We start from the raw sequence: 12,443 nt of genomic DNA, 5'->3' as shown, positions 1-12,443 counted from the left end.
CTTCTGACTTTGTGACGTTCGTGGAGCTAGGACTTCTGTGTGTGTGTGGGGGGGGGGGGCGGAGGTGACATCAGCGTGTGGTGTGGCTTTGAAGAATGGACAGAGTGTAGTCACCTCGCGACTCTTTGCGTGGCTGCGGATTGTCGGAGGACATCCTTTCACTTTCGGTGGAGCAGAGGGTGAGTAAACTACGGAAGAGGATTAGGACCAATGAAGGGGGAAAAAAAACAAGGTTGGCAATAATGTCAATTTTATCTCAGATTTCTGACTTTATTCTGAGAATTCTCACTTTAAAGTCAAGAGTTCGGAGAATACAGGACAGGACAAAGAATTTGTCAACCTTGTTTTGTTTTTTCCTTCACTGGCCCTAATCCTCTTCCGTACATTTCTATTTATTACTTCCTCCCTCCTCCGGCTGCTCCCCTCCCTGTTTGTTTGTCTTCGCATGTTTCTTTGCCTCCCTTCCTGCCTCGTGGTCATCATCAGCACCCTCCTTCTCTTCCGCCTCCTCTTCTTCCTCCTCCACCTTCAGCGCCGCACAATCTTTAATTGGTTAGTCCATGTACTACATTTATTCTGTCAACCATTGTGTGGTTTTTTTTCCGCCCCTTTCCAGTTACGACGAGGATGATGCGGAAGAAAAGGATGCAAAAGACGCTAAAGTAAGAAGAAGAGGAAGTGGGACGTAAGGAGGAGCTATTCTTTATTTTCTGGGTGGATGAGGGCGGCACGGTGCCAGCTGGTCTGGAATGCAGACTCCAATTGAACGAGCTGCACCTTTTTGTCTTGAACGTTTCAAGGACGCCGACCTGCTCAGTGACTTTGTCGGACAAACGCGCACTGCGGTGACTGCCTCTGCCTCCAACATGTTGACGTGAATGCAACGGCGACGCAGGGTGGGCCTGGCACTGGCAGCCTACCTCCACCACCCCTCCCCAACATGCCACACTGATGTCCTCGGCGTAGTTTAGTTTTTTTACCCCCCATGGACATTCAACCCTGCTATCTCACCCCAGTCCAACTTCAGCTGCCACTATTCCCAGCAAGAGCCAATAAACCACAGCACCCCTCCGCAGAACCCCCCCCCGTGGAGATTTTCCATCCGCGCATCGTCGTTTCCATTTGTTCCAGTGCGTCTCGTCGGTCATGGCGGTGAACGTGAGCGTGGGCCGGGACACTAAATGGCTGACCCTGGAAGTGTGCCGCGAGTTCCAGAGAGGCACCTGCTCGCGCTCGGACGCCGACTGCAAGTTTGCGCACCCGTCGCGCAGCTGTCATGTGGACAACGGCAGAGTCATCGCCTGCTTCGACTCGCTCAAGGTAAGCGGGCGGCGGACAGCATAATATTTGCGCTGTCGCTCGGGTTGAGCTGCAGGTGCGTCACTGTTTACATTGGGAAGCTGGTTTCCGTTAAAACATCTCATGGTTTGCTTGCTAATGACACAAATACACTCGTGCGTAGGTCTATGGTTTAATTCATTCCTAGTTCACCTTTATCACGTTACAGCAAGACCATAAAAAACGTGGTTGAATAATGCATTGTGATTTTTGTAAAACCACAATGAAACATAATCCATTTTACTCCAAAATAGTGTTTTGCCACAATCTTTTGGGTTCTTGGTTCCAAGGAAATACAGTGGACCTGACATACTTGCAGTTTTGCAGCCACATAAAAAGTTGCATATTTGCAAATTTTTTTTGGCAATTGAAGAACCTGTTTCCCATATTTTTTAACAATTTTTTTAGAGGAGTCCCCCATTTATTGTGGAAATGCAATCCATTTCAGTGAGCGTCAGTTATATGCAGACTTTCATTATTTGTGGTAAGGCCCGTTCCCGAGCTTGAATTAAATTGAGCAGGTTCAGTTACATATCGTAGTGCCTTGACGCCATACTGTGGCGTCTTGGTGCCAAGAAACTTTGTTGAAGTTAGTTGAGGAGCGTCATATTGACCAAAGTAGTAATTTGCCACCATTTCTTGGCACCTTTATGTCAGCCAACAATGTTGAGGTGAGTGGAGGATTTTCATTCAGAATTCTAAACAGAAATTGTGACCTTGTGGCGTTTTGTTGCCAAGAAACTATATTGAAATGAGTTTTTGTTGAAGAGTGCTTGATGACATCTTGCGACAAGGAACTATGTGAAAATTAATTGAGGAGCTTTATTTAGACAAACATAGTCCCTCAGCCACAACCTTGGTTCCAAGGAACTATGTAGATGTGATTTGGGGAGTTTCATTTTCAGTAGAAGGCTCTTTGGAGTTTCATATTTTGGCTCTCAACATAAAGCAAAAAAAAAAAAAAAAAAAAAAAAAAAAAAAACCCGCAGAACGACTGCTCGTAATTTGAACAACTCCCAAGCCGCGGCACTCTGAAGTTAAGTTAGCAGTGTACCTTTGCATTGATTGCGAAAACTATCCCACTCCCTGTCTACCACGTTTATGAGCAGTACAATCAAACAGGTTCCTCCTACAATCCTTGGGTAGTTTCAGTTTGGCTCTCCTCTAAGCAAGTGACATCTGCAGGTGTGTCTTTTTGTTCACATGACGACTTGTCAGCGCCTGGCATACGAGCTGAGGAGAGCCTTGTTAAATGTGCGTGAGCATCGGCCAAAACCACATTTTGAAAAACACCTTGTGCACTTACATTATTATCATCAGGAAATTTTCCTTTGACCAGATAGTAGACTGAAGAACCAAAATACATCATTTATCATCAAGGAAAAAAAATGTGTGTGACTTTTTTTTTGTCTGTTTGTTTGTCTTGGTGATATTATGAAAGTGGATCATTTCCCACACCCCACCAGATGATCTCTCACAGCTCACGGGTTGGGAATCACTCTTAAAAAAAATTTACCACAAACTTTGTTCCCGAAACATTTCAGTAACATTTCAAACTCATCTTGCAACATGAACCCAAGAAAATAAATGTCTTACTGAGAGTTGGATTTCACGTGACAAAACCGTAACACGTAACAAACCTGGCTAAACTTAGTTCCACAAGATTCCATTTCCACATATTTCCTTGACACTAAACACTATGTTCTGACAGGGCTTTGACGGCATCTTGTGCCATTTTTAGGGTGTTGCAGAAAGCCCACAAAAATATGCAAATAACTTAACTTTTTCAGCAAATACCTGTACAGAATATGAGGATCGGTTCAACATAAAAAAAGGGTGAATTTGTGATTAGGTGGCGCTTCCCTCTACTAGTGATAGCAAAGTGATACCTTAACTTACAAGTGCCCAATTAAAAGCTTAAAGGCACAAATACAACACCAGCGTTACGACTTTCACAATGTTTGTTTTTATCCAACAGAGTGCTATTTTTCCTTGTTGAGGCTGAACAAAATTGGGGAGGGTGGGCTTGAAAGGATGAATGCTGTTTCATTATATTTCAACGTTGGAAATGAATTTGGTACATCTCAACTAAGTCACGTCGAGACATGGACCGGTTGCTGCCTAGTGCATCCTAAACCCTCAGCGCAGCGGCACTTGTGACTCACACGCCTTTGCTACTCATCCCCAACCCAAAGCGTCGGAAAATATTGCTTTACTTTCTTCAGGCTTTCAATAAAGCGCTTTGCGACAAGTCAATGTACGACACGCCACAGTAGACTTTTGGCTGAACTTCCGCTTCAGGGTTTTGGTTCAAGCATTGCCTTAATTTGTCTCCCTGATTTGGGACAGCTGCATACAACATCATATTAACACTTACTGATCAGCAACACTTAGAAAGCCAGTACACAAAGAGAAATAAAAATTGTGTATTTAAACATCAAAATGTTCAATGGTTCCATATAATTTTGTCTCATAAACATTGGCTAGCTTGATGCTAAAATACAAACTCCCATTAAGTTAGCATGAACTTAGAATGTTATGCTTACAACACATTCCAAGAAAACTGGGTCAGGGTCATGTTTACCACAGTGTTCAATCACCTTTTCTTTTAACAACATCCAATAAACGTTTGGGAACTGAGGACAGAAATTGTCGAAGCTTTGTCGGTGGAATTCTTTCCCATTCTTGTTTGATTTACAGCTTCAGTTCTTCAACAGTCTGGGGTCTTCGTTGTCATATTTTACACCTCATAATGCGTCACACATTTTCAATAGGGAGACAGGTCTAGACTGCAGGCGGGCCTGTCTAGTACCCACACACTTGCTGTTGTAAGACGAGTTGACATTGTCTTGATGAAATAAGCAGGGGGGTCCATAAAAAAATAATTTTTTTGGTTCTGCTTGCATATATTTCTCCAAAACCTGTATGTACCTTTCAGCATTAATGTTGACTTGACTGAACAGATGTGTACGTTATCCGTGCCATTGGCACTTAAAACAGCCCCACACCATCACAGATGCTGGCTTTTGAACTTTGCATCCATAGCGGTCCGGATGGTTCTTTTCCTCTTTGGCCCAGAGGACACAACATTCACATTTTCCAAAAATAATTTAAAGTGTGGACTCGTCAGACCACAGAACACTTTTCCATTTGGCATCATTCCATCTTTGATGAGCTCAGCCCAGAAAAGCCGGTGGCATTTCTGGGTGCTGTTAGTGAATCGCTTTTGCTTTGCATTGTAGAGTTTTAAATTACACTACCGGATGTTGCGCCAAACTACTGACATTGGTTTTCTACCTGTGTGAGGTGGGGAGTTTCTGCAGCAACAGCGACTAAAACAAAATTACGAAGTAGACTGGACATAAACCACACACTTGAGGTGTCATTGTCTCCTATTACTCCGAGATGGGACTGTCTGATTGCAGAAAATCAAGCTCGGGGCTGTGGTGAGTCGTCATTTTCATGCACTTTGAATTTGCGTTGTATCGTATTTTGAAGGCATTAAACATTACTAGAGCGATAAGAGTGTTGCGACCAGCTTAGACGCTCCTTGTGTTTATTATTATATTTCGAAAACACCACAGTTTTCATGCAGCTCATACCATATTATTTTGTTGTATTAATCCGCCACACCTTAAATGCCGGTCCCTGAAAATATTGTCTGACTTAAACCGGTCCGTGGGGCAAAAAAGGTTGGGGACCCCTGGTCTAGAGGACTCTTTTCCTCTTTCGCCTGGTGGACACTCTGCCTCTTGTTCTTCCTTACGCTGCTGTCTTCCAGTAGCTCAGTGCTGCCCCCGGGCACGATAGACGAACGAGGAACTGTGATATAATAAAGGTCCACTGTGCATTCAGGGGGTCTGATGATATGACACTTTTTAAGCCTTGTTGTTCAAAGTGTGGTTTTGCGAGATGTTTGGTGCCTGCTGCAAAGGGAAAGTGTGAACGAGACGAGTGGTTTCATATACCAGAGCAGCCCAGAGCCTCCGTCTCTTTGCTTATTGAATTTGAATGCATTACTGGTCCATTTTCCATGCGATGTTCTCCAGAGCAGCAAAGAGATGGAGAATGGAGAGTAGAGGGGGGGACAAGGGAGACTAGAGAGGGGGCCTAGCAACAGCATAGGCGTGCGTAGCCATTGGATAGTTTGATCTTCCTCAATGGCAAGGCTGTTTTTAGCGCAGAGCAACAGTCTGCCTCGGTATTGCTGGCATGGAGGGCAGCAAGAGGCCTGCTGCCAGGTGGACGCATTGGAGGCCTCGTGTGACTGTTTCAAGCACCCCCCCCCCCCACCAAGTTGTTCCCGGCCAAAGGTCTTGTGATACGAGTGTCCCAAGTTTCCCAAGATACGAGCCATCGTTCTGCCGCTGTCTTATTTATTTATTTTTGTTGCTTTGACTTATAAGCAAGATATTAGCCCTGTATGGTGGCAGCGGACTCTACTCAAATCAGCGGTTTGGTCGTGAACACTTTTTTTTCTTTTTGCCACACCAAATTGAAGTTTTCTGTCAGACTAAACAGAAGACAAGGAGTGTTAGATGTATTTAAAAATAATCACATAGCCTCTGTTAGCTTCATGCTAACATGTAATGGAAAAAACCATTGACAGTTTAAAAAAATAGCATATATTTAACAGTGTCATCATCCTTTAAGCAATGGATATTTGTACACAAAATTCAGACACACGTGTAACCAAACAGTATAACAGTACTTTCAGGTACATATTGGTTATCCTCTTCGAAGACTGCCTGATAATTCTGCGGCTTACTAATGAGTGACCTTCTCCACGTTTATCACTATGTCTATATTATACTGACCTCAGGTGCAGAGGCCCGGGGTTCGATTCCAGCCCCGGCCTTCCTCCGTGGAGTTTGCGTGGGTGTTCTCTGAGTACTCCGGTTTCCTCTCACAGTCCAAAAACATGCATGGTAGGTTGATTGAATGTTCTAAATTGTCCCTAGGTGTGGTTGTGAACACAAATGGCTGTTTATGTGTGCCCTGCGTTTGGCTGGCAACCGGTTCAGGGTGTAGCCTGCCGACTGCCAGAAGACAGCTGGGATAGGCTCCAGCACACCCAGCTTGCTGACCAAGTGGAAGCTACGTGGAGGTCATTCTGAACAGCCGACCTGCAGTGAGGGGTTTCAGGCTGAATGCAGTTCCTTCCGCCTTGTTGACATCCAGTACTACTGCACCAACACCTTTTAGGATGTTACCGCACAAGGAAAAAACATTTATTTATTTTAGACCCATCGCTGTCCAGCCAGTAAAAACAATCAATTCAGATCCCGGGAGTCACTTCGGATGGACAGTGGTGTCTTGAGATACGAATGACCTGACATTTTGAAGATACGAGTTGTCGCTGTATGGCCCAAGTGAAGTCAACTAACTTCACAACAGGCAGCGGTTTAGCCCATAGTAAAGAATCCTTGAAAAAAGTCTTCAAGCTGTTTATTGCACTCCCATTTGAGGTTTGCAGTCCAACTGACACGTAAAACAAAGAAAAGGTGAATTTTAAACAACCACGTAACCTCTGCTAGCTTAATACTATACATAATGGCAAATCGTCATAGATGGGCTAGTGACTACCATTGGTTTTGTTGTGTTGTTAAGTTAACCTTAAGCAATGGCTATTTTAACAAGTTTATGGATTATATAATTATTACAAGCATATATTCTTGATCCACTGTGAAAAACAACAAACATTCCTGCACTTTCCTGAGATGTTCCCGTCAACTTGTACAGTATGTCCGTATTGTACTGCCTCCAGGCGGCCATAATGAGCAGCACAATGTACGTTGAACTGAGGCAAAAATGTAGCAGAAATAATTTAATTTCTTTACATTCTGTTTAATTATATAATTACTGTCATTTTTAAGAGAAGTAGAATATGATATTATAGTTGTTTTTTTTTTAATCAAATAACAAATTACAAACCATTTTGTTGATTTTCAAAAATGGAAACTCTCCAGGGGAAATAATGAGAAGGAATGAGGAATTTACAAAATTGAAGTTTGGCTTTTAATATGGGACTTAAATGCAGTTGAGAACATATATTTTAGCATCATTTTGTCTAACACAAGCAGATTTCCTAAAATGACACTGGTACTATGTGCCCTAACACTTTAGGTCAAAAAAAGATGGTAATTAGCAATTGGCAACAGGGATCGGTGAGACTTGACCATCTGTTTGCACTCGAACTTTATCTCATCAGTCTTGTTTGTTCAACTGGTTTGCCACCAGGACAATTCACAAACTGCGCAAATGTTGAGTGCAGTTACATTTGAGTCAAGGAACTATACTGCACTATTTCCAAAATATGCAAATTAGCATAATTGAATTAAACTGTCCGTTGTATGGGTCTAAAATTGTGAGAGGTACTTACGGCATTGCATCATACACATATAAGGAGTCGGCCGTTTGAGGCAGAGTTCTCATGAGTGAGTGAATGAATGCTCATTTGTCTGCCTTGAGATTGGCTGGCGACCAATCCATTGTGTACCACGCCTCCCATCCTAAGTCAGGTGGGGTGGGTAGACCTCAGTTTACCGGTGACGCCAGTGAAAGCAAGTGCTTCATAAATTGAGACAGATTGACCTTCTTTTTATGTGGACAATTTTCTTGCAATTACATGTCTGAATTGTGCTTTACTCAGACATAACGTTGCCAATTGCGTCTCTGACCATGTACAATTTTCGAGACAGCTGGCGCATTACTCATGAATTATCCACCACGAGCACCTCAGAGACCTCATTAGTGCTTAATTTCAACAGGACTTACAAAATGCCGCCCTGTATTTAAAGCCCATTTGACGTTTAGCGAACAAGTTGTTGTTTTGCCATGCTCATGGGAAAATGTGTCGTATCAACTCAACTCAACTGTATTTATAGAGCACTTTCAAACAGCCATCGCTGAATACAAAGTGCTGTACATGGAGCATGTCATTATTTGAGCCACAAATTAATTTTGTTGTTGTTTTTATTCTCATTTTGTATTTCTCACTGTGGTGTGTGTGTGTAAAAGTAGCAGTGTGAAGGTTTATAATTAGCATCTATGCTCATTTCTGTTAGCCTTCAGTGGTGTTTCACTTTATATGTTAGCATTAAGCCAGTGGGCTTTCGGGACAAAAAAATGAAATTGTTTCGTTGAACATTTGGGTGTTTAAATGTTTCATTTCCATTAATGTGTGAGTTTTACAATAAATTTTAACTGGGAATAGCTTAACAGCTTGATGCTAGCAGTGCCTCTTATTTGGACAACTCTGAGCAAGACAGTCTTTTTTTTAATGGATGTTATATAATATTCTTCCACTGTTTGACAGCGAAAGCTAAGGGAGGCTTTAAAACGTCTCTTTTAATAAGTGTAAGTGTGTGGGAGGGATAAAGTATTTAAAAATGTTTTCAAATGGTCTCTGTGTCAAACTACAATAGGGGAGGTCTGTGAGAAACGGGGCTTTACTTTACAACCCTTCAAATCATTCTGTTAAGAATTCCAAGATTGTACTGGTTTAAGACGAGTGCTTTGCTTTAAGGTGGTCCGAGCAACTTGATGCTTGAACTAAAATCTGCACCTGTGATGTTCATCTTTTGTGGTGGCCTGATAATGTCCTACTGTTTCGTAATGGAAATTATTGTGTGGTCCGGTGTTTGGAGCAGTGTGCAGTGTGTCACCTCTCCTGTTCTTTTTTTTTTTTTTTCAGGGCCGGTGCGCGCGAGAGAACTGCAAATACCTGCATCCTCCTCCGCACCTCAAAACCCAGTTGGAGATTAACGGCAGGAACAACCTGATTCAGCAGAAGGCCGCCGCCGCCATGTTGGCTCAACAGATGCATTTCATGCTCCCCGGAGCGCAGCTGCAGCCCATCGTGAGTCCACCAATGACATCCATTCTCAATTCTTAAAACACAGTGACGCAGTGAGCCACTTGTATCTCATTGGATATATTGCAGACCCACCTGACATAGGTGAAAATCTGAATTCTGGAAAAATAGTCTTAATGCTAACATATAATGCAAAAAAATTCTAGGTGAGCGAATGGATATTAGCATTGCTATTATATTCTTCATTCTCTGTGAGAACAACGGCTATTAAATTGGCTAATGGTCAAACTATAGTACAATGAAGGGTCATCCATTTCTTCTTTCCTCGGAATTACGCTTCATGTATTTCAGGCAAGCTCAGTGTTGCTCGGCACATTGTGGCACAATGTGGTACTACACTGAAGTTGTGGAATTCTTTGAATCTTTTTTTTTTTTAACTCTAAAAAGATTGCTTAAAAATGTGCGACATACTGCAGCACAATTTTGCTGTACCATGATGACCAACCAACAGCTCGTAACTTCAAAAACTCTTAAATAGGGGCAATCTCAAATCAAGGCATCAATGTAAGGTATACACTTTTGGTGACATTTTCGTTTGGTGGTAATGACATGAGATGTTCTAATGTATATTATGTACCTTGGATCAATAAATATTGGGAGGCACTGATGTATTGAACGCCAGTTTTTGAAACCCACAGACAACATTCCCCATGACACCCTCCCTTACGACCAGTCCCAGTATGGCATTCAGTCCGTACCTAAGCCACATGGGCCCGGGCATGGGCTTGATGCCTGACCTGCTGCCCAATACACCCCTGCTGGTCCCTGGGAGTCCTCCCGGCCTGGCGGCTATGGGCAGCGGCACCACCGTACCCAAGCACGCACGCACCGACAAGCTGGAGGTATGCGTGTACGCATTTTGTGTTCCTGTGGCGCACGCTTAAAGGTCAACGCAGGTCATTGCTCTCGCAGGTTTGCCGCGAGTTCCAGCGTGGGAACTGCACACGCGGAGAGAGTGACTGTCGTTACGCGCACCCCTTGGAGGCCGGCATGGTGGACTGTAACGAGAACTGTGTCATCGTTTGCATGGACTACGTGAAGGGACGCTGTGGCCGGGACAAGTGCAAGTACTTCCACCCTCCTACTCACCTGCAGGCCAGGATCAAGGCCGGGCACAACACGGCTTCTGCCGCCTTGGTGAGTCACACTTCACTTCCCAGCTAGGGAGGTCAATACTAAGTGGTTATTCGTTGGCTATGTCAGTAGATACTAGGTTGGTAGGAATGTAGATTGATAGAAGCCAGAAACAAGACAGGTAGATAGGTACTGGGTTGGTATTGCGATACTGTGTAGGTAGGTAGGTAGGTGAGAAGTAGAAACTATGTAAGTAGTATACAGGTGAAATTACAAAGGTAAGTAAGCATTCTCACATGCATTAATGACTATGAACTTTAATGATGCTAACATGCATGCCTGAGATGAGATCCGAACCCTGAACCTTAGACTGTGACACTGTGCTGCCCTAAAAAATTAGATGCACGTTTAAAAATGTGTAGACAGAAAATTGCAGGAAGCCCCGGAAAAGTTGCCTGACACTCAGTGGGCTGACGTCACGTAATCCCTTATTGCATACGGCAGCGCCCTCTGGTGGTAATTATTAGAGATTTCTGTAAACGGCAAGCTATGCAATACAGGGTGTTTACAATTTAGTTCCGTTCCTACAGTACTGACATCACTTCACTGTGTACGTAAATTGAAACATGTAGTAATCTAAAAAGAACCTGTGCTAAAATAGTAAGAAAGTCGTAATTATCGGAAACATTTGTCGAACACAGAATTCTAGGACATAAATATAAAATAAATGCAAAACATCCACCCACCACTTTCTAATCCGTTTATCCTCACAAGTGTCGCGGGCGCGCTGGAGCCTATCGCAGTTGTCTTCAGGTAGTTGGCGAGGTACATCCTGAACCAGTTGCCAGCCAATCGCAGGGCACACATAGGCAAAAACCATTTGCACTCATACTCACACCTAAGCACAATACAATAACCTGCCATGCATGTTTTTGGAATGTGGGAGGAAACCGGAGTACCCGGAGAAAACCCACACAGGCACGGGGAGAACATACAAACTCAACACAGGAAGGCCCGGAGCTGGAATCGAACCCTGCACCTCTGCACTGTGAGGTGGACGTGCGAACCAGTCGACCACGTGCCACACTTATAGATGTTACAGTCATTTAAACCTTCAAACAATAGCTAATTTAACACGCTGAGCAGCAACACATCTAAACAAAGCATATAACAAAACAGAAGTAAACATTGTGTATTGAAACACCAAAACGTTGCATCAAATCTTTTCATTGGTTTTTGAATGTGTGGGGGGGCTAACTTCATGGTCCGCGGTGGGTGTGGTCAGGGTGTTCCGGCGGGAGGCGTGCAGTCGCTACCAAAGAGGCAGATGTTGGACAAGAGCAACGACGCCCCCGTCTTCAACCCCAACATGTTCCACTACCAGCAGGCCTTGGCCAGCATGCAGCTGCAGCAACCGGCCTTCATCCCCACTGGTGAGTAAACGGCTGCTGTGCACTCCCCTCCAACGAGACATTTTACCATAACGCCAATCTCTCATGTGATGTGTACCCCCAAGTGCCAAAGGAAGTTGCCTTTTTCCGAAATAAAAATCAGGATTTGACAGACCTGAGTCTTTTGTTCAGACTCATGACAGTATGACCTTAAAATCAAACTTCTAAAAGGGAAAAAAGTCATATTTTAACAAATAAAATTCAAAAATACGACTTTAATAACACATCCTCTGTTTGTAAAAATCATCAATGTCACAGGAATGAAAAACTTGCCTATTTTCGGGAGAAAATAAAGTCAGTAGTGTTACAATCAATTCAGTTGTTGTTTTTTTTCGAGTATCAAAAAAGCTCTGAGGTTCAAGAGAAAAAGCTTACAATGTTTCCAAGAACAAAGATGTATTTCGTCCAAATAAAACGAGAAAAATGAGCAACTGGGAATTCATTGGGCTGACCGGATTAGTATGACAACACATCAAAGCTAAAATCTGATTGGACTAAAAAAAATTACCGTCCCCACACATGTACTGGAAGCAGTGCAGTCGAGGCAAACGCAACTAAATCAACACAAAAAATTGAAACAATTTCAGGATACAGACATTGACATTTAGCTCTTAAATGTATTTCCAGTGAATTTAATTTGTTAAATGTTACATTTATTTAATATTTTTGAAATAGGCCTGTCATTTATTAATCATTTGCCCTCG

At 43.1% G+C, this 12,443-nt stretch overlaps 1 protein-coding gene across 6 annotated transcripts in view; it reads left to right on the top strand.

Moving 5' to 3' along the window:
• The first annotated feature begins 353 nt into the window (after positions 1–353).
• mbnl3 (muscleblind-like splicing regulator 3) overlaps positions 354–12,443 on the top strand; it is a 14,306-nt gene continuing 2,216 nt past the window's right edge. For 2 of the 6 annotated variants that reach the window (XM_019871360.1, XM_019871362.1), the window contains exons 1-5: positions 354–1,320; positions 9,035–9,199; positions 9,853–10,056; positions 10,127–10,351; positions 11,574–11,721. In XM_019871360.1, the coding sequence (XP_019726919.1) occupies positions 1,147–1,320; positions 9,035–9,199; positions 9,853–10,056; positions 10,127–10,351; positions 11,574–11,721 (916 nt within the window). In that variant the 5' untranslated portion in view covers positions 354–1,146. The remainder of the gene's footprint in view (positions 1,321–9,034; positions 9,200–9,852; positions 10,057–10,126; positions 10,352–11,573; positions 11,722–12,443) is intronic. The other 4 variants (XM_019871358.1, XM_019871361.1, XM_019871357.1 and 1 more) reach the window with 3 other exon arrangements.

The sequence above is a fragment of the Hippocampus comes genome, unplaced genomic scaffold (genome assembly GCF_001891065.2).
Source record: "Hippocampus comes isolate QL1 unplaced genomic scaffold, H_comes_QL1_v1.1 scaffold83, whole genome shotgun sequence".
Classification (NCBI taxonomy): Eukaryota; Metazoa; Chordata; class Actinopteri; order Syngnathiformes; family Syngnathidae; genus Hippocampus; species Hippocampus comes.
Note: the sequence above shows the minus strand (reverse complement) of the source record. Positions and strands in the feature narration are given on the sequence as shown.